This window comes from Paramormyrops kingsleyae, chromosome 12 (genome assembly GCF_048594095.1).
Source record: "Paramormyrops kingsleyae isolate MSU_618 chromosome 12, PKINGS_0.4, whole genome shotgun sequence".
Lineage (NCBI taxonomy): Eukaryota > Metazoa > Chordata > Actinopteri > Osteoglossiformes > Mormyridae > Paramormyrops > Paramormyrops kingsleyae.
The window spans coordinates 29296218-29317306 of record NC_132808.1 but is presented as its reverse complement, the minus strand read 5'-3'; the positions used below and the strand labels follow the sequence as shown (position 1 = coordinate 29317306).

At 46.9% G+C, this 21089-nt stretch overlaps 2 protein-coding genes across 7 annotated transcripts; one reads left to right on the top strand and one right to left on the bottom strand.

The window, feature by feature from the left end:
* Positions 1–1890: 1890 nt before the first annotated feature.
* LOC111847321 (tyrosine-protein phosphatase non-receptor type 9-like) lies at positions 1891–13645 on the bottom strand. The gene is made up of 13 exons (XM_023818382.2): positions 13507–13645; positions 11237–11377; positions 10300–10389; positions 10097–10221; positions 9633–9738; positions 9272–9382; positions 7947–8617; positions 7051–7141; positions 5188–5257; positions 4591–4669; positions 4265–4415; positions 3977–4184; positions 1891–3850 (listed from the first exon to the last, which is right to left on the bottom strand). The coding sequence occupies exons 1-13, from the start codon at positions 13537–13539 to the stop codon at positions 3645–3647; spliced, it is 2082 nt and encodes a 693-aa protein (XP_023674150.1). The 5' UTR covers positions 13540–13645; the 3' UTR covers positions 1891–3644.
* On the top strand, positions 13580–19929 carry LOC111847322 (signal-transducing adaptor protein 1-like). 6 transcript variants are annotated; one of them, XM_023818388.2, is made up of 11 exons: positions 13580–13713; positions 14419–14520; positions 14639–14723; positions 15442–15513; positions 15668–15784; positions 15877–15933; positions 16269–16468; positions 16573–16704; positions 17941–18010; positions 18109–18211; positions 18385–19929. In XM_023818388.2, the coding sequence occupies exons 3-11, from the start codon at positions 14703–14705 to the stop codon at positions 18570–18572; spliced, it is 960 nt and encodes a 319-aa protein (XP_023674156.1). In that variant the 5' UTR covers positions 13580–13713; positions 14419–14520; positions 14639–14702; the 3' UTR covers positions 18573–19929. The 6 variants fall into 6 exon arrangements, with proteins under 6 accessions (XP_023674156.1, XP_023674157.1, XP_023674153.1 ...); XM_023818389.2 differs by having other exon boundaries at positions 13649–13762; XM_023818385.2 differs by lacking the exons at positions 13580–13713; positions 14419–14520 and having other exon boundaries at positions 14527–14723; positions 16290–16468.
* Positions 19930–21089: the final 1160 nt, after the last annotated feature.

The window sequence follows — 21089 nt, the reverse complement described above, 5'->3', positions numbered from 1 at the left end:
CCGTGGGATTAAGCGGCGGCGCCTGCGGTGAGGAAACCTGCCCATTTACCGAATGGGATTTGGGGAATGAAATGAACAAAATGGTCCCACTGTGCTGCAAGTGAATGTGTTCGTGCCTGTGTACCTGTCTGCGGACGTGGACATACCTACTATGCAATTTGTGATTTGCTTTTATGAACACCCTGTAATGTAAAACATGTGAGCGATTATGAATATGAAAACAAACGCTTATCAAGAAGGTGTATATTTCTTTACGTACGTCCACATTGCTGGCTCACAGGCCTTCATCTGGATTTTTGTCCTTAAATTTTAATGAATTTAAACAGATTTTTATGCCATACTGTAAATTGCTACCGGAGAATAAGATACTATAGTACAGAAGCCAATTGGGAGTTTAATTCTTGGGAGTGTATTCTGTTTACTTAGAACCAACAACACAAATAAGCATGATCGATGTACACGCCCTGTACAGGCAGGAAGAGCGGTGACCCTGTTCGGATCAGAATTACAGATAATTGCGCACCTGTAGTACTCAATCTTCACCACAACGGGGCAGTGCGGCAGCAAATACGCAAGTATTAAAATACCCAGATGCGTCCGTGTAACTGGGAGGAACAGAGCGGCAGTTCGCGGATTTCCTGCATAACTAATGAAAAGTATTCTAACGCACACATTACATGTCATTTGTATTCAACAGGAAACTTTTGGCTTTACCTGCACGCACTCCACACCATCGAGCCGTTCGGTAGTCCCCTCAACGAGCATGATGGCAAGAACCAAAGGGGTCAATTGGGGGGGGGCGCAAAATATAAATCCCGCATATGTAAAAGAAGGTGGTAAAACGGACTGATTCAACAATCCCAGACTGTTACGTAACTGTCTTACTTACACCCCAAACTTATGTATTTTCTGTCTCGATGGGCATGTGTGCAGTTTCCACAAGTGCACCTGGCGGGGGGAAATATACATACTGACAGCAATTCGTGTAAGCTTATTTATTATTAGTAGGTAGGCTAAGAAGGTAAGTATGGACGACTAAACAAGTATAAATAAATAAATAAACGAACAAATTATATATATACACACGCGCGCGCACGCACGTATGCATACCTCTAACCAATCCTGCACTGAGTGATGTTAGACCCGCCTACCTTAACATACACACAGAAATGAGTGGCGAAATCTGGAAAAACAGAAACGAAGAAATAGATTAATGTGTAGAGCTACGCCATTATCATGACCGAATATATACATGGATTTATTCATTTGTATATTTTACGGTTGCCTTGTACATTTCTTTACTTGCTTAGTCCTCCACAGCTGTCCCATTCAGCGGTACGTTTCCCTAAAGCTTCCGATACCAACTTACATAGTTGCCGCCATTCAGTTGTCAGGGCCCTAACTATGTAAGTTGCTAACATTGTTAGCAATTATGCCTTTAGGAAATGGTATCAGTATTCCTCGGTATCGGTGAACGTTACAAAGACTGAGATACTGACATTGGCTGCTTGTAGCCTGCTTTTGGTTAGCTAAATATGACTGTTAATGTGCCGGGGCTGAAGTGGCAGCGTTATATTTATATGGCACGAAGTAGAAAGAGCACACTCTAAAATAACGATTGGCGTTGTCAAGGTAACGTGATATGCTGCAATGTGCTGTCCCATTCCTATTTATACTATTTCGAGCCCTTGCGGCCTCTATCACTCAATCACTTACCAGGTGACGCCAGTTAAGTTTGTGAGGGTTCAGGGCTTAGGGGAGACATTGGGATTGGGCCACTGTATACTATGTACCTTGGACGTTCAGTCAGGTGTAACTCGACGTAAGAGTATTACTAAGCAATGTCACAACATAAACATGAACGGTAATAAGCAAGAGGCGGAGACATGGTTATGGTTATAAATATTCAGAATAATATTCATATTTTACTATGACAAAACTGATGAATTATTACGGTGTCTTTAAGCACAAGTTCACCGTCAGGATGCAGTACCTCCCTGCTGCCACAAACTAGGCAGGTGAAGAACGTCTTACCTCACCTGAACTTTACTGTGAGCTTGGAGGGAAGGTGTTAGCGATATGGCGCAGCGCCAGAACTGAGGTATTCACCAGACCTATGGGCAAATGTAGTTCTCTTTGTGCTCTCCCTTCAAATGACAAAATGGCTGCCGGTATGGGTTCTTAAATACTGTATTAAATGGTTTCTTTACTCTCCCAAATGTGGTGCCAACGATCCCACAATGAGACATGCCACAACACAAGCATCACTACAGACTTTGAAGGCAGACCCCACTGGCAGAAAGCAGATTTGTTCAGTTTTAAAAACAGTATCGTCAGCCAAGAACCAAATTTACTAAATTTAAATAAACCTTGTCATCATACCCATCAAGCATTGCACCAACAAATCAACCACTAGGAATACTTTCAGAATCACAAGCAACATAAGATGCGTTGCAGAATACAAAATACAAAAAATAAAATAATTGACATTCTGTTTCAACACTAGAAACAATATTAACCCCTGAGATTCCCAAACAAGATAATAAAAATTATATAACAGCAAATGTTACAATGTTACATCTTCACTGTGTTTATAAAGACTTGAAGGCACCTAAAATGCGACACAGCTGCAGACCGAAGACAGACAAGAAGACGAGGCTGAAAACTTTGCACATTTATGAACCCCAGATAAACCGGATCGCACAAGAACAGCTCTGTATGCAGGTTTGCACACACGCACCCGCATGTGCGTACACGCATGCTCCGCTACGTGCGCACAGGTAAAGGATATTTTTATAAACCCAGGGGAAGCAGAACGTGTGAAGCAGAGGTCACGCATTAATGAGGCTGCGGCACCGTCTAGTAGCCAGGACAGCGACTGGCTAGTAATTTGCCCTTAACCGTGTCCCCAGAAACCGCTGGAAAGACAGACGTATGAAAACGCAAACTCGCCGTTCTAAGCAAGGTTCTCTTAACTGTGACGCTTCGAAACAGCCGTCAGAGTGCAAAACATTTCATTAGTTCAAATTGTTTGTCTTTGGCTGTCCCGTGTACTGATGAACGATAACTGGCGTTTTCTGTGAAATCAGTGACTGTTTTTGTCCTTTTATACGCTACTTATATGCACATACATATATTGTAACATGTCTTTGCGTTTGTAAAAAGGAAAACAGGGCAGAGGCACAAGTTTGACACATCACACAAACCCACGGTGTTAAAACAGGGCAGAGAAACACCCAAAAAAAAAAGGGACGACTTAGGTTTGGTTTACATTCATTAAAAAACAAGCAAAAAAAAAACTTTAAAAATAAATGCACTTTAATAAAAAGATTGAATATAAGTATACTACCGATGCAACCTATTAAAGTTGGTTAAGTAATTCCTGATCTGTTTTCCCCCAGCAGTAAAACAAAATTGTGACGTTTCACGGGATGGATGGAGATAGGATAAACGGTCCACACGCATGTGGTTGGTTCCGCCCAAATCGCCCAATTCCCCGTTAAGTCCGAGAGTTAGGGACAGACCACGGAGCCCCCCTCTCTCCGTCTGTGGCAAGCCCCGCCCCATCACTTGTGGGGAGGCGGGGTTATTCTGAGGCTCCGCTGGCAGCGTCATTTGTTTCCGTCCAGTTTTCCCGCCGCCTGTCACTCGCTGTCAGACCACTGGATGGCCGGCAGGAGGCCACGCCTCTGTGCATACTCCAACACGGCCATGAAGCAGAAGTAGTACTGGTCCCACGTTTGAATGCTAAAGGCGCGCTGAGTACGCATGCGCCTCACAGTCCGCTGCACGTCCAGCGCACCCACGTCGTCCAGCCGCGATAGGCAGATGTCCAGAGCGCAGAAGGTCCCTGGAGGACAGTGAGGAGAGGAAGATTGAGGAAGAAACAGCAATAATCACAGCACACTGATAAAATTATGCGCCTGGCTCATTTTCTGTCCTAATATTTAGTTCTAGAACGAGCCGTAAAAAATACCTGTCCTGCCGATTCCGGCGCTGCAGTGCACCACGAGCGGAGGGCCCCCTGCTGGTCCGGTCCAGTCAGCGCACATGGCCCGAAAAGCAGCCTCCTGGTGCTGCTTGACCTGGGCCCTGAAGTCCAGCATGGCTCCGGCCGATTTGGGGACGCCAAAGTCAGGCCAGCTGACATACAGGTAATGGGCCACACTGCGGAGCTCCCCGGACTGCCCAGAGATCACATGACAGGTCACATGGTACAAGTGTCATCGTAAGGCACCGGCGCTAAGCTCACGCTCCTACTCACCACGCTGTCGTACACCTGCAGCTGGGACAGTCGGAAGTCCTGGAACATCCTGACGTGGACGTTCTTGACCAGAAAGCGCCCGTACGTGTCACTGTCACCCACCTCTTGCGGCCAGTACTGGCCACACTTCACCCGTCCGCGCTCCACCACTCTGTGCCAACACACGCAGAGACACACACATCGACCAGTGCCCACGGCCCACCAAGGATAACCACTCACGAAAGAGACGGCCCCCAACAGGCTCTGTGAGCAGAGCTTAATGCATTTGTTCTGTGCACACAGACGGTAAATTCGGGAGAGGCGATTCCCTTGGGGCTGGGCGTTACCTGGTTGTCATCACTATAATCAAAGCTCGCTGCTCCCACACCATGCGCCAGAAATCGGCAAACGTTTTTGGCAAAGGGCCTGCAACACAACGTAGTATTTTAGGAAACAGCAGGATCCGTCCCCGAAATGAACCAGAGCCATCGCTGAGGCCCCCAGGTTAACCTAGCAGGCCCAGAATCAGAGGTGCGTAATTCAGGTCCAGAGAGTAAGAGTCCAGACCTACCAGTTGAGAATAAAGAGTCACAGTCACAGAGGACTCAACTGGTTGAGTGAAACAAAATCTTGGTCTGGATTTTTACTCTCTGGACTTGAACAACCCACCACAGGCCATCGCCAGAGCCATGCAGCCCACTGGGCAACATAGGCAGCTGCCTAGGGCACCATCTTCTCAGGGGGCACCACCACCAGCATTAACCCCCCCCCCCAAGGAATAATGTGAAACTGTCGGCAGGGGGGGTGCCGGTAGTGTAGCTTGTCTAAATCACAACATGTGTGTCACTGTGGGACTGGTGGGGGGGGGGAATCAAAAACCTTACAGATTTTTAAAAAACAACGAATACCCCCAGAGACCCTCCCTGCAGGATGTGACCACTCACCTTGAGTTGCAATGTACGCGTTTTTCCGTTTGTAACCATCCATAAAGCTTGCGTTTATGTAATCCGACGTCTGTGAAAACAGAAATGAAAGCCATATGTAGCCTGGATGCTTTGGGAAATGATATTGGGCTCTAGAAACATGACTTAATACAAGACAGACGTGAAGGAACACTCTCTGGGCCTCCAGGAGACGGTTAACGACGGCTACTTGGTTACCAAGCAAAAAAGGTTGTTAATAGCACAAATAAAAGCCACAGGAATAGAATCACGCGGTCCCTTGGACGCCCGGTATGCACGGGCAAAGTTCAAAATAAATTTTCCGTGAAGAACAGCTTGTTCTCTGTCTGTACACGCCACCAAGACCGAAAATGAAAAAGAAGCACAAACAGACCGACAAGAAGTTTAACGCGATATCAGCCGATCAACAGCCGGTTAATTAAGATCAGGTGTAAAGATCGTTTGCTTGGGCCTGACTTGTTTGCGTGAACGTGATGTAACTGCATCAACCGCTGCTGGGAAACGGGGCTTATGGGGGACCCAAATTTAGCCGTACTAAATCTTTCCTTCCAGCAGATCATCCTGGTCAGGGTGGAGGGCGCCGGGAGCTAATTCCGGGAAGGGGACAGCCTCACTGCAAAGCCAGTCCACTGCTGGGCACAAACAGACAAACTATGGCAATTTAGACACACCCATTAAGAGCATACTGGGGGAAGCTCAAAGGATACAGACAATGGCTCGGATTAATTATAAGTGCATTTGGGTACCTTCCAAGGGACGACCCATTCGCAGAAATGCACTCTGACATCCCCAAGGTACACACAGCATTAATATACCATCAAAGGTACAGAAATGCTGCTCAGAGTCCATTTCTGTACCTTGAAAGGTACAATTACCTACAGCTAAGGGTACAATTGGCAGACCCTTGAAGGTACAGCCCCATTGACAAGCAAAGGAACAATCTGGTACTCTTTTTTTTCTGACAGTGTACGTTAAGTTCATTTCTGAATTTCGTGAGCTACCAATCAGCTGACCTGAGGCACTTAATGCTATTAATCTGGCCCTGAACAGAGTTCCAGTCCGCAAGGTGTGACACGTGCTAGCCACCGAGACGTGCTAGTTATGCGACACGGGATTTCCGTGGGCACTGGAAGATCCTCTCTCTCTAGTTGGGAAGTCTGACATTTTCATTTTAGGTAATTAACAAATCCATCCATCCATCTCACTGCTTATTCAGTGAGATGGATGGATGGATATAGCAGTGTTTCCCAATCCGGGCCTCGGGCACCCGCAGACAGTTCACGTTTTTGCTCCTTCCCTGCTAGGGAGCTGGGAGGGAGCAACAATATGGACCGTTTGTGGGTCCACGAGGAGTGGGTTTGGAAACACTGACCTAGAGGTAACAAAGGGTAGGCAATTTGATCTCAAACTCATACAATAACTGGGACAATAGCATCAAACTGGGGCAATACCATCAGATCCCAAAAAGGTGTGGCCGCATGGGTTACTGCTACATTGCCCTTACATATCCACCCGTGGTAGCCCCGTTTTCCCAGGCGCGCCATTTAAAACTGTTTATTGCTGTAACCTGAGAGCCGTGGATAATTTTATGCCGTATGAGTCGTGTATTAATGGTTGTGGTCACAGCGAAGATCACTTTCCTGAACGTACAGTCTGTGAGATCACGTTCCTGCTTCAGAACACGCATTGTGTCACATCAATTATTGGGTTGAGATATTTCTATAAATGGACATAATTAATAGCAGAGTAAGGAGAGGCCAGCCAATTTCCTTAATTCAATTTATTCTGAAATATAAATATCTAGTATAAATAAATACTACTAAATAATAATAATAGTAATAATACCTCGTCACTGTCCATGACACTGAGCTTGACCCTGGAGTGGTCGAGGCAGAGAACGTCACTGTATCTATTCTTCATTTGATTGCTAGGCTTCCTGAAAAGACAGAGATGCATTAATGGCACTTTTCTACTGGCATGCAGGAACCGAACCGTACCCGAGCCACACCGCGAGGAGAGACTAGTTCACGGCCCCAGCTCACTTCAGATTTCCACTGCAGGTCAGCCCGGTAAAGGCATTGTCAGGTTTGGGGAGCGACAGTGACGCGCTGATGCTTATTTTACTGTTCACACTGTGTACATTATGATTTATTATGTGCTGCTTCCTACTGACGCGTCTATGAGAATGTTAGCACTAAACGCTAGCGGAATTAGCATTAGCTTGTGTAAATTTGCATCATGAATCCATTCCGTTCAGCTGTTCCATAGTACTTTTTCCAAGTAGGAGGTTAGAAATTTTCAAGTTCCGAGTCATCGGGAATACATCAATACGTCACCATGTGCAAAACTACTAATACTGAATAATTCTAGTTCTTTCTTGTGCCGGATAATTTCGACCAATCAGAAGGTGGAGACGTAACCAGCTCGGTTTGGTCATGCTTTCATCGCTGCCAGTATGCAGGGCCATGTTGGCGCAGGTACGGCTTGGGTATGGCTTGGGTACGGCTTGATTCTTAGTGGAAAAGTGCCACAAGACTCAATTCCAAAAAACACGAATCTATCGGTAACCAAGCAAGTGGTGTAGGTGGAGAAGTTGAAGGCATTAGCCCCGCCCCTCCTGTAACTACCTGCACTCTGTAATATTTTATCTTACTTTGATTACTGACAGTAGGTCGAACTTCTAGAGCTGGTTTTCGAATATGGAGACCTACTGGCTTTTTTGGAAAGTTCCGCACACTCACCTTGAGTGGTTGAAGGTGCCTGCCGGGGGCTCCTTGCGGATCTCCTCGTACTCCCGGAAGATACCCTTCTTCTTCATCTTCTTCACGTGCTCCACCAGCTCCCTTACCGTCATACCTTCGTTATCCGGCACGTGCACGGACGGCACCGAGGTTCTGCCACAGCCCCAGGCGTACGCTGGGCGGGTTTGCCCACCTTCAAGTCCCGCCCCCTCCTCCCCGGGATCCTTACGACGGGGAGGCACGCTGGAGGCGGCGTCCGACCGGTGCGGGGACCTGCGGGCGGGTCCGGGTCCGTGTCCATTAGCTACATGACCGTTGCCATGGCGACGCTCTTTGGTTCCCATGTCAGTCCCCACGACCGTGCTCTTGGCCGTCAGCAGTGACCCGTCCCATTCCTCGTAGTTACCCTGCAGGCGCTGGGGGAACCGGTCAGCATTTGGCTCAGCCACAGTACAAGTCCTGCCCTGCAGAGGGCAGCGGTGGTCACGTGGAGCGACGCCATCAGCAGGCTTATCACGACTGAGCTCGTCCCCGGCGGCGGATGTCCGGTCGGCGCGGATGCACGCCTGGATCCAGGCGGCGTGGCTGTACCGTGCAGAACCCCCAAGGTGTTCAGGCAGAGACTCCTTAGGGATGTGGCGGGGCAGCTCATGGGTCTTCAGTGTGCACACCTGGCGGGCATGGGCACACACGCGCACACGCACGCGGTTAGACCCGACACACATGGACATTTAGGCAAAGCAGCGCGAGCTTCGGGAGGGAACACAAACAGGAAACGGAAGTTTGACAGGCTACACTATGCTATGCTACACTACCCTCTGCTATGCTACCCTACGCTACGTCACACTATGCTACGCTACACTACTCTCTGCTATGCTACCCTACGCTACATCACACTATGCTACGCTACACTACTCTCTGCTACGCTACGCTACATCACACTATGCTATGCTATACTACCCTCTGCTATGCTACCCTATGCTACGTCACACTATGCTACGCTCTGCTACGTTACAATCTTCACAGGCGTCGTGCGAGAGGAGCGCCTGTTCAGGACGCTCTGGGCAGACGGACACAGCGCCTACATCTAAAATGAGCAGAGAGACGCAAACGTCTCTGCACCTGGACTCCCGGGCTGGCGAGTGAAGCCAAGAGGATGGCAGAGCGGGATAATAACAGGACGTTAAAAATAATACTTAACGAGAAGCTTAAACGGACCCGGATTCATGTGGGGAGAAATAAATACCCCGAGGAATAAATAAAGAGAAAGGAACAAGACGGGAACAGCGGTGCTATGGGTGATTTCTCAGGGGAGTGAAGCTTACCCTCTCTCTCAGCTTCTCCCGCACCAGGAGCCGCAGAACAGCAAGTGAGGCCCGAAACCACAGAGGGGACGACACGATGAACACACACTTGAGGCGGGCGGGGAAGGCACCCTGTCCGGGAGAGGGGGAGGGAGGAGGCATTCAGTGTGCTTACCGCCACTCAAACCACCACCGAGGCCCCCTGCTGGTCATAGACAGTCACTACACTAAAAGGCCAGGGAAGACCCCAAAGTGACCTTTTGAGCAGAGCCCCAGAAACAATAAACCCGCCCCCTGGACACATGGTAGAGCACCTTATTAGAAACGGAGGAACAGGAAGTGACATGGCTGCACACGACATCATCATCACCCTTCACTGCACCTTCAGAAGGTTGAGGATCTTCATAGACAGCTCGTAGTCGAAATTCTCGTACGTGGAGTTGGTCATGTCATAGATGAAGACCAACCCGGCCCGCTGTGTCTGGATGCTGATGAAGAAGAGAGGAGAGGGTTGAGTACCACGACACCCTCAGCTGTAAACGCAAGTTAGCCTGCTCCAAAGTCTGCAGTTACGTCATCCACCGAATGCTCGAAACAAGCAGAGCTTGACTGGAATCGGGGTCTAATTTGGCCAAGGTTCACTGGTGGGCCTATTTTTAGAGAACAGTTAAGTGCAGGGAAGTACTACAGATTAGGAAAAGACAATAAAAACAATGCTTCTTAAGCCGCATGGTTCTAAAAAACAATAAGTTCCTAGTTCTTGCAATGAAAGCTAAAAATAAGCACACAGAAAATGTTCAGAACTAAATACAAAAACATGACCATGTTAATAAACAAACCACTTACCTCTCAATCGCTTTGTCTAGTTGGTAGATGACGGCCTGCAGCACAGCCTTATGGGTAGTGTAGTCTGGTCTGTGGAGGCGAGCCGTGAACAGGGCTATGGCGGCACCCCTAGCGTCTCTATAGGGCTACGCATGGACACAGGCAGCGGATTCTGAGCACTTAGCATTGCATGGTGGGCACAGCATGTTCCGGACTACACTCACCAGAACCGTGAACTTCCCGCTGAGCAGCTCGGACTGCAGCGGCTCCTCTTCCGGGCGGATTTCGCGAATTCCCTCCCTCAGCCTCGTACTCTGATACGGACAAGCAACAATGACCGACAGCGTATACCGAAAATGAGAATCTGACGCTATGGACGGGATCAGGGGGCAAAGTAAAGACAGTGCCAGAGAATGCCAAACACCCACCCATCCAACCATCCATCCATCCATCCATCCATCAATCACTGCTCTTCCGGTACGGGGACACAATGAGCCTAGGAACACCTGCAGCAGCAAACGCACGCACAATCGAGGCAGGAATCGAACCCACAACCCTGGAGATATGAGGCACCAGTGATACTTACAGTGATGCTTACAGTGACACTTACAGTGATGCTTACAGCACTGCTACTGACAAACATATCAGCCGCTATACATATAACACCGTGCACATAATTAAAACTCACATGGAGGGAAATGCAATACTTTTGCTGAGGTTAGTGTAATTTAATCATTCCACCATGTATATTTTCAAGAAAAATATGTCTCAACATATAAAATTTATCTCGTTTCAGTCTTGCTTCATGTGGCTGAAATACCAGTTTAAAATCAGCTCCCTTAAAAGAATCTGACTGACCTGTCTTGATGATAGTATGAAAACAAGACTTGCTTTTGTAGAGCAGGGCAAAGCACAGCAGTTTTATCATTTCGTTTTTAATGACGTTAATACATTGCTTTGTTTCTTCTAGATAAAGGCTCATTCCCACATCTGAAGCTGCTGACTGAACAAGATGGGAAACTACATGAGCATCTATAGAATGTCCACTCCTGAAATCATTTCAAGCTACTTCAGTCCAGGTCTTTTTCCAGATCCTTGTTCGATCACCATGAAAAATGGGCAATTTCCGTGCAAGAGCTGGGTCAGACAGCCGGATCTTACCCTGTATGCCTGGAAAAGCTCGACGGCTCTGGATACGTCGAACTTGCGCGCCATGAGGAACTTGACCGCCGTGTTCCGCGACTCCACAACCGGGCCGTGCTGATCCAGTTTCCGCACTTCCTCCAGGAACTCCTGCACTGCCTGGATTGTAGCGGAGATAGTAATACAGTCATTTATGCAGCTTTAAATGCGGAACTGTCATAGCTCTTGATTGGGAAGCTCAGGCCTAATAAAAGACTAATCATCGGTTGAACTGAAACCAAAAATAAACATAACTGAAGTATGGGAAGTAGTCTATTAAACCTTGAATTGCAGAGGTATTCGTTCAAAAGAAAAAAGCAAATGCACGTTCACGGTAGAGGTTTCCTACAAAGTAAAGCTTTCTAAATAAATAAAACCTTTAAACTGACACCACTAAGCATTAGCAGTGACTGGTCCACAATTACAGATCGAGACCAACCGTACCTATGTCTCATCTGCCTCAGACCCAGAGCACCAGAAGGGTATACGGGTGTTTGTGAAGAGCACAGGGACATCACGGACAAAGAGTAAAAGTGAGAGCTGAACCTCGGGCCACAAGACGCCGACTGAACGTATTAACTAAATAAACAGTTAAGAATTTCTCTTTTTAGGTTATATTTTGTTGCCAGATATCCTGCAAACAACTCGCAGTCTATAATTTAGCGAGCAACTGTTCTGCAATAAATATTATTTTTGAAAGTGGCCGTCAATTTTCTGCAGATGAATAAAAATCCAAAATAAACTGGCGTAAGTCAAACGGACTAAAGCTTTGCATAAAAACGTAAATATGTGGGAATTCATGAGATCCTCAATAGTGGATTTAGCGTCACGCAACCTACATTTTGACGGCTTCTGAAATAACGGCGCTTTCACAAGCTTTGAAATACAGGCGCCGTGTAGTAAATTTCAATTTGTCATAATATTCCAGCCATCAAGTAGACTTTGGGTCTTTTATCTGCCCTCAGTAGTAAACCATACTTTTATGATATATTAAAATATACATTTTATAATGTCATGCAGGAAGAATTAGACATGAAATCAGTATTCTTTAACGAACTCTGAGAATAGGACGTTAATCAGTGTCCTCACATTATAAGAATCCAGACAAGGCGGCGTGTTGGGGTTTAAAACTGAAGCCACACATGTTCGCTAGGAGGGGAAGTGTCGTTCTGTGAAAGTCATGCGGCCCCCGCCCCGGCCCCCCGCCGGCCGGCCGTTGTCCCACATGCCCAGCCATCCCTTGCACTATTTAAATGCCCCCGCCACATAAGCGTCATGGTCAGTGATTTCCGAGACCAGCCACTGCTATTATTATACACGGCGGTCTGCAATTTAGACACAGCCAGATAGCATGAGAAACAGCCCACGAGCACAATCTGAAGCGTAATAAGAGCGTGAAGCGACCGTGCATTTACACTTACGTGCATATAATAACAAGCGCTTCACACATGCATCGCGGGACGCACTAATGCGCTCAATAATGCATAACTCCTGCACGCTTGACAACACTGTATGTACAACATGCACAAGTAATACGTTTAATGATAACCGGGGAAGGAGCTGTCTTAAGTGCCTTTAGAGAAACTTCATGTATACCAAGTGAATCAGGCTAACATACCCATTATAAGCTCTATATTATATCAAATGCTTATGTACAATGATCAGTGGGAAAACTGAAGAAATCACGGTGTTACTGCCCAAAGGAGGCCTGCGAGCCAATCGGCCACTGGCGGATGGCGATGGGAAGCTCATACAGCAGGCTTAAAGGACATCTACCCTGGCCGGGGCTGGCGACGGCATTGCGGTGAAGGTCTGGCTTAAATGCTGTCATGCACACGCTCATCCTGGGTTACTGTCCCTGGGTGCGCGCTCCCGGTCATCTCACTGCGATCACGCTGTGCAACATTGCCCAAGGTCTCACTATAGGCTAATATTACGCATTAGTCGGGCGTGCTGAACAGGGAACCGGCCAAAACATTATAGGCGGATAGGCTGATAGTAACCAGCGGACCAAGACGGACTGTGCAAAGGCCCCGGGCTCCATCCCCGTTTATTCGAGATGATGTCCAGCCAGCTCTATGGTAACAGCTGGGGGGAAATTAAAATAAAAATGAAAGTGCCCTGACTGATCGAAGAACGCAACCCTGGACGGTCGGCGGCAGGAGGAAGCGAGTCAGACAAGGCGATGAGCAAGGCGAAGCGTGGGGGGGGCAGCGGAGCGGACAGGCGAAGCAAGCTGGTCAACTTACCAGCTCCTCCTGTATCGTCAGCGCTTCCGCCATCTTGAAGCCTGGGCGACAGTCGCTAAGCGTCCACCCACCCACCGGCCTCGCAAGGAGCGGCGCCCCGGCGGACCGCGGCTAAAGCCTGGATAGACACTGGCAGGGGAGCGGCGAGGGTGTGGCTGCTGGGCGGAGCCGCGTCCAAAACAAAGCCTGTCATTGGTTCTGGTGAATGTAAGCCCCGCCCCGCTGCCTGCTGCCCACGAGGGATGGGTTTTTAAGGGTGAGAGAACAAATATCTATCTATCATGGGGACAACGAAAGATAGACAGGGGAAAGATTCACTTAATGAAACGACAGAGTTTTGAAGTAGACTAAAACGGTGCAGGTACATGCACATGGAACGATGAAGGTCATCATGTAGCCCCAGTCCGGGATGGGGACTGTGTGGGCAGTTTGCATGCCCTTTCCCAGTCCGGATTCCTACCACAGTCCAAAATCGTGTGCTTACGTTAATTTTTAACACCCAGAATAACATTGCCGAAGCAGCTTATAGAGTTTATATTTTAATGATTTATACAGGTGAATATCTAACGGAACAGAAGTACTGCATTCAGGGTACGCGCGCAGGCTGCTTAGAAACACGAATTTATCGAGACTGCCTGTTTTGGGGTTGTGTGTGTGAGTGGGGGGGATTTAAACCACAATCCTGTAGGTGTGACACCCACCGATCAATCCCATTAGTGCTTCAAGAAAATTACAGTTTACTAGATGCAGTGTCATCAGTATAAGCACGAGCAACACGATTCAGTAACATTTTGATACTGTATGTTGGCGTTGGCATAACACAGGAGACTGTAGGGCACGTCAGTCATAAGCCCATGTCCTTGGAGACTATTTTGAAACTTGACTTGAAAATCTTTTCATCATCGGCTACAGGGAATAATTTTGCTTAACACCATGAAGTTCAAGGTACACTTGGAGTAATCGGAGCTGTTTGTGATTCTCCTGCCCCAAACTCTTTCCGCATTCCTGTTTACTGTGAGTACCAGGTGAACGTGATTCGCTTCAGTAGCGCAGTATTACCGGCCGAGGTGGTTAGAAATCGCAGTCAGGCAGTACGGGTTACCATCATGTCCGTATCTTCTGTGGCTCCCAGGGTGGTCATCAAAAGGAGAGAGCAAATCACAGCGTTGCCGTTGTACTACTATGGAGATCTACAGATGAAACGTGAAGGAGAACAGGTAACTGAAGCGATGCATCAACAGACTGACGGATAAAATATCATAGCGGCTGGAGGACTAGGGCTATTCAATGTTTGTTATGGGGCAGTCCTGCTACCCTTTTCAGCCTCTCTGGGAGTTTCAGAGATAGCGGGGATAATGGTACCTGCGGAGTGGGCAAAAGGAGAAGTGGCAGGCTCTCCAGACGACCCTATATATACTAGGGAACATTAATTGTGTCTCTCTATCCCACTTCTGACAACAAATTGTAATGACCACGCAACAGGCGTATTAGAAAAGAGTGAGCACTTTAATGGACCTTGTACGGCCGGAGCCCACGCCAAAACTCAAAGATGAACACAATGCAATCAGGAGCAAGAGAGAGAGTCACAATGAATGTTCCCCAGTATATATAGCATTGTGCGGAACCCGCCACTTTTGCCCACTCCGCAGGTAGCCTACCACTATCCCCGCTATCTCTGAAACTCCCAGAGAGGCTGAAAAGGACATGAGGACTGCCCTATAACAAACACTGAATAGCCCTAGTCCTCCAGCCGCTAAAATGTTTAAGATGCTTTAACTGTCTTGAGTTAAAAGCTGTGATAGTAAATGCTCAGTGTAAATTATTTTCAATGTATTTTTTATAATAATGATAATAAATAATAATAACAATCTTATAGTTTTACATGTGATGTGTAGTAAGGGTCGCCCCTGCAGTCCTTGTTCCCACCTTTTCCAGGATTTTAAAAATTTCTTCGCCGAGTTACGGGGATGCACGATCTTCCTCTACGCAGACCCGAAGCACGACTCGGTAATAAGAGACGGCCGTCGGTCATCGTATTTTTAATCTGTAATTTGTAATTAACATACATTCATCCACTTGTTATACGATCGCTACACGTCCACGTCACAAATGTCTTTTCCATAGTTCAGATTTAATGCGATAACTTGTTCTATTCCCGCAGTACTCCGAGAAGGTGCATCTCCAGAACTTGAAGGCAATTACTCTCGATAAACCGGGAATGCGAAGCAGCTCGCTGGTCTACATTCTGAGCCTACAAAATGAGGAAATCCATCTGAAGGTCAGATACAAAAGCCATCGGCCACCGAGGGCCTTAATCATTGAAAAAACCGTTATCGCTCTTAAAATTCGGTTACATTGTTTTATTCACAGATTGACAGTCAGGAGGCTGGCGAAGAGTGGAGGGGCTTTATTACGACTGTGGCCTATGTTAGTATTTTTCCTTTACGCGTATGTTTAGTACAGATTACTATAAATTTCTCATGCTTGACCTTAATCTGATTTCCTCCATCATCTGAGTAAGATAGGCCTACATCGGGTAGATTTGTGCTTTAAAGAATTCTTATTTATAACGTTTCCTTATGTGCTTTTGCTGTTGATTTCAGTCGCACTATTTCTGCGTTAATTATTACCATAGCCCTCAAAACACTGCCCGACCACCAGCTGCACGTTATACTGGTTGTGTTTTACTAAACACGTGCAGTAACCATGGCGTTAGTGATTTTGCTTTCCTAAGAAAACGGAAGTGTGTTAAATATTCCAAGAAGGGACCCGCGTCGTTCCAGCTCGAGATTCCCCAGGACCTGCAGCTGCTTCCCGGTCAGATGGTGAGGATACAAGACGTTCTGGAGCAGGAGATACAGAGGATCAACGCGTCCCACGCCTCAGAGTACAGGGACCCGCTGTCCTTCCCACAAACAATTCCCGATGAGGCTTACGAGGACGTCGTCATCCAAATGCCCCCGTGAGAGCGCTCTGCCCGCAGCCCGCCAGCTCCCGACCGGCTCGGAGTCCCCCCCTCCTCTACCGTTTGACGTGTCTCTGTCTGTGCCTCCTCTCCACCCCCAGCTGCTTTTCTACCGTCTCCCGGGAGGAGGCAGAGATGATGCTGGAGGACCACCCGGAGTATGGCAGCATCATCCTGCGTCCGGCGACAGACGGCATCAATTACGCCGTCACCATAAGGCAGCTGTTCGACAGGTCTGGGCGCTTGTGTCATACCCAGGGGCGGATTAACGCATAGGCTAGATATGGCTTAAGCCTAGGGGCCCCACGTGTGCCAGCCTGCAAGGGGGCCCCCATTGGCGCGGAGGGGGGCCCACAGACTACTGTAGCCTAGGGGCCTCTGTGCACCTTAATCCGCCCCTGGTCATACCACACGGCTTAACATGGACACACACATAGCCAACCACACACAAACTGTACAGACACGCTAGTGCCGATGGCCACTTTCGCCCTGGTCTTGAATCACGTGCCACACTCAGTGACGGCATTTACCACCATTCAAACGACACATTTGTGTGGAGCCCCCTGCTGGCCACAAACAGTCACTACTTATTTACTTAATTAGGAGATTGTGTTCTACAAACCGGCCAGCTACAATCTTCTGACTTTACTCTTGAAAATATCTTATGGGGGATGGGGGGGGGGGGGGGGGCAAAGTGACTTTTTAAGTGGGCCCCAGAAACAATAGTCTCGTCCCTGGTCATGCTAAGTTATGTTTTGCCTTGGGCACAGGTACTGGGATGGCAGGAAGGAGTGGATATTTAACCGGGAGACAAGAGCAGAAGCTGGTGTAGCAACGGGGGGTGAAATATAAACCAAAAACAATAAATAACAGTGAGGGGAAGAAATAGAGAAAAGCAGAACCCGCTTTTGGATCAGAAATCACGGCAGCTAAAAAAAAAAAAAAAGAAAAGAAATCACGGCAGCTGAGGGCTGGTTCTGCTCCACGTCATACCGTCGGGACCGAGGACTCCGCATAGTGAATTGAAACACTGAATTGTAGAACGTCTTACCCTAATCATTTTATACACACACCAACGATTATAGTACTGTTATTTTAGCACAGTGTAATGTCACTGCCGGATGAGGGATGATATTCGATAAAACACAAGAAATTTCGAGGTTAATTACTGAAGACCACCAAAGGCTTGCATGGGAACTGATGTTTGTTTTGTGGAATGATTTTTACTTTAGTTATTTTTACTTAGTTTAGCGTTAATTATTAAACGAATAATATCATTATGTAGGCCTATTGTTTTGAATTTATGCTGATATTCTACAGTCGTACTGGTCACTTGAATGGCGGATGCCAGAGCTGTTCATGTTCCTCGTGACACGTTTCACCTTTTACATTCCAGCACCCGTGTTGTGTTCCACTTTTTGCCATACTCACGAAAACACCTTGTGACCATCTGCCCCCCCAAATTTCAGGAACTCGGTGATAAAACACTACAGGGTGCGCTCCCAGGACAGGAGCTTCGTGATCGAGCTGAACAGCCCGGTGCGTGCGGAGCCCCGCCTCCTCGACGCCGCTCACCGCTCCTGTACGCCCGACCTGCCTGCGACTCACAGCCGCTGTTCTGTCTCCCATGTTGCTAGGTTACAGTTTCCAACCTCTATGACGTCGTGCAGTATTTCTTAACGGAAACCTCACACCGCCTGAAACCTTTCGTTCAGCCACAGAATTACGACAGTCTAATCGGTAGGACAGCGTAAAATATCCCTCCGTTAGCCGAGAGAACATTCATGTGAATGAAAATACCTCCGCGAAACGTCATGTGTGTTTCTTTCTATTTTGGCTCACCACTAAATTGCTATTATTCACCCTGATTGGATTTACGACACGCAGCTGAAAATGAGACCTGTTTCCTCTAGTTCGGCCATCTGAGAGGATTATTTTCCCGAAGCGTCCCTCAGGAGCGACGGCATCGAAGGCCAGAGTCTCGCCCGCGGTCCAGAGTCCGACCCTGCTGGCAGCCCAGCCTTCATCGCCCAGACGATCTCCTGTCCTGATACACACACCAGACGATGAAGCTGATTATATCATCCCAGACGTTATGTAGAAAAGTGAATTGAGTGGGGGGGAGGATTATTTCATTTACAAACATAATACCCCAGGAATCCATCTGTCCATCCATCCCAGGCGGCGTAGAGTCTAAGGCAGGACATTCCATACACACAGACACACACACAATCAGACAATATGGGTAATTTAGAGTCAATATGTCACATATTAGACATACTGTATAGGAATAACATGACATCTGAGGCTTATGTGTGTAAGTGCAGGGCTGTGAAATCGCCATGGTTTCATGTCTTTGTTCCCCATTTCTTATACAGTCTCCCTGGTTTATGATGATTAGCAAAGGATGTTACAGAAGAGGAGGCAATGGATGGGAAAGGATGTAAATGACTGACCCCCCTACCTCAGTCCCTCTCCTTGCTCCAGTTCCCTCCCCTGTCCTCACCCCTTCCTGCCTCCGATCCCTCCCCTGTAAATACAGTTTCATGTAGCCTGACTTACAAACACTCACTATTATGGTATGAATGAGAACCTCTTTATGAAGAAGGAGCAGTAGCAGGATAAAGTTGGAGGATATAGTGGATAATCTCTCAGCACTCCATACACTCCATTCTTATGCCAAAAGCTTAGGCTCTTCAGCACAATTTTATCACACAGTAAACGTAGGAGAGTCATATGCTATATGTTTTAGACGCTATGAGTACAGTCTGCTTACAAAGAAATTAAGCTACGGTTTGCTGATTTCATCTGTGAGCCTCGCTCTGAAGCACGGCTACACCAAGCTGATAGACTGCTTGACTTATTCTGAAGATAATGAACAGCAATCCAGAGAGCTGAGTGATTAATGGGGGACTAAATGCTGTGTTGGTTTGCAGAGTCTCTTTTCATGGGTCTGCAGATACCTTTGTTAACACAAGTCAGCTGACCCTGCTTGGAACACTCAACTGGATTGGGACAAATAGGGCCAGCTGGGCTGATTGATTATTATTTTAATAATACAGGTTATGAAGGAGATCTGCTCAATGAGTCTGTATTTAAGTCAGATTTGTATGTATATTGTATCAAATTTGTATTGATACATAATAATACTAATAATGCAGTAATAATAAAATTAACTACAATACCCCAGTTTAATGAAACGCTGAAGCCACACAATGTCATCACGAGCGTCACAAAGTAGCGCCTGCATTCATTATCATGTAGCGTTGTAACTTGTATAAAACCTGAATTTTTACTGTAATTGGCTTTATGCCACCCTGTAAGTAGGAAGTGTCTGTATGTCGGACGTTCTTAACTTGGGGGCTGCCTGTAATGTTTTGGTTTGTTTAAATCCCGCTGTATGATGGCTTTGATTTGCCTGTTGTCAATAAATGATATCATTTGTGTGATGCTCCAAAGCAGTTCTTTATTTAACACTGAAATTAATCTATTGTCCAAGTCTGTAGGTTATGGATAATGCAGTCTTAGTATTATCAGAAAGATTTAAGAAAATCAGTACATAGAAGTGAACAAGACAAGGCATATCTAAACTGCAGGGGCCTGTATCACAAAGCCGGTTTTCTTACTTCTAGCTGGATAGCTTGTCGAATTTAAGGTACCCCATTTTAAATGTACTTTATTTGTTCACTTACATTTAGCCCAGACTACCTTAAATCCAACAAGCTATGTGGCTAAGCAAGAAATCCTGCTCTGTGATACGGGCCCCAGGGGGCTCTGGATAGTACTGCAAATTATCGGATTTAAGGCAGTCTGTGCTACATGTAAATGAATGAAGATAAAGTCCATTTCAGCTGGGGAACCTTAAATCCGACATGTTATCTGGCTATAAGAAATCCTGCTCGGTGATACAGGCCCCCGCTTCTGGGTGTGGGTGCGGTCTCCTTCGTCTCCCATGTTCGTACTGGTTTCCCCCCACAGCCCAAACACATCCCATTAAGTGAGATGATGTCTCTAAATTGCCCTGAGTGTGTATTTGCCCCGTGACGGGCCACCTTAGTGTCTACTGTGTCCCCTGCCAGGGGGGTGGCTCCTAGCTCACTGTGACGTTGTAGAAGATGGGACATCCATCCACCTCTTACCTCTTTATCCTGCTCATGATCACATGATGAACCATATTCTACAATATCAACGGCATAATATATTTAATATCGATAGGCCTATATTTCTCATGCCACCTGAAATATTCTGTGCAAATTCTTACTTGAAGTCATCTAAGATGATTACTGAAAAATCACGCCCCCAAGTGTAGCTGATGAATCTTTATATTTTGATGCAGATACAGACACCAATGATGTTAAAAAGGGCTGAAGTGGATTTTGTGTTTTAGCGACATGTAAATTATATACATTAACATCTGTTTAAATAAGGGGTCAAAACAGATGTGAATACGAGGTTTTGTATCTAAAGACAGAAGACATGCCTTGTCTGATATTATTGTCTGTGCCTTGCATGTGTGATATTATGAGGTGTTTCTGGAATTAACTGACGTGACGGACAAAGGAGCCCACATGCGGTGCTGTAGGAAGCCCGCAGTAGGAATACCATTTACTGATTGGGA

Excerpts from the sequence above, each read along its gene's own strand:
- LOC111847321 (XM_023818382.2), bottom strand. The coding sequence starts at position 13,539 with ATGGCGGAAGCGCTGACGATACAGGAGGAGCTG. Across the intron at positions 9,739-10,096 it reads CTAGACAAAGCGATTGAGAG|CATCCAGACACAGCGGGCCG; the intron begins GTAAGTGGTTTG and ends CTTCTTCATCAG. Across the intron at positions 9,383-9,632 it reads AGATCCTCAACCTTCTGAAG|GGTGCCTTCCCCGCCCGCCT; the intron begins GTGCAGTGAAGG and ends TCTCCCGGACAG.
- LOC111847322 (XM_023818383.2), top strand. The coding sequence starts at position 14,613 with ATGTCCGTATCTTCTGTGGCTCCCAGGGTGGTCATCAAAAGGAGAGAG. Across the intron at positions 15,514-15,667 it reads CAGACCCGAAGCACGACTCG|TACTCCGAGAAGGTGCATCT; the intron begins GTAATAAGAGAC and ends CTATTCCCGCAG. Across the intron at positions 16,705-17,940 it reads ATAAGGCAGCTGTTCGACAG|GAACTCGGTGATAAAACACT; the intron begins GTCTGGGCGCTT and ends CCCAAATTTCAG.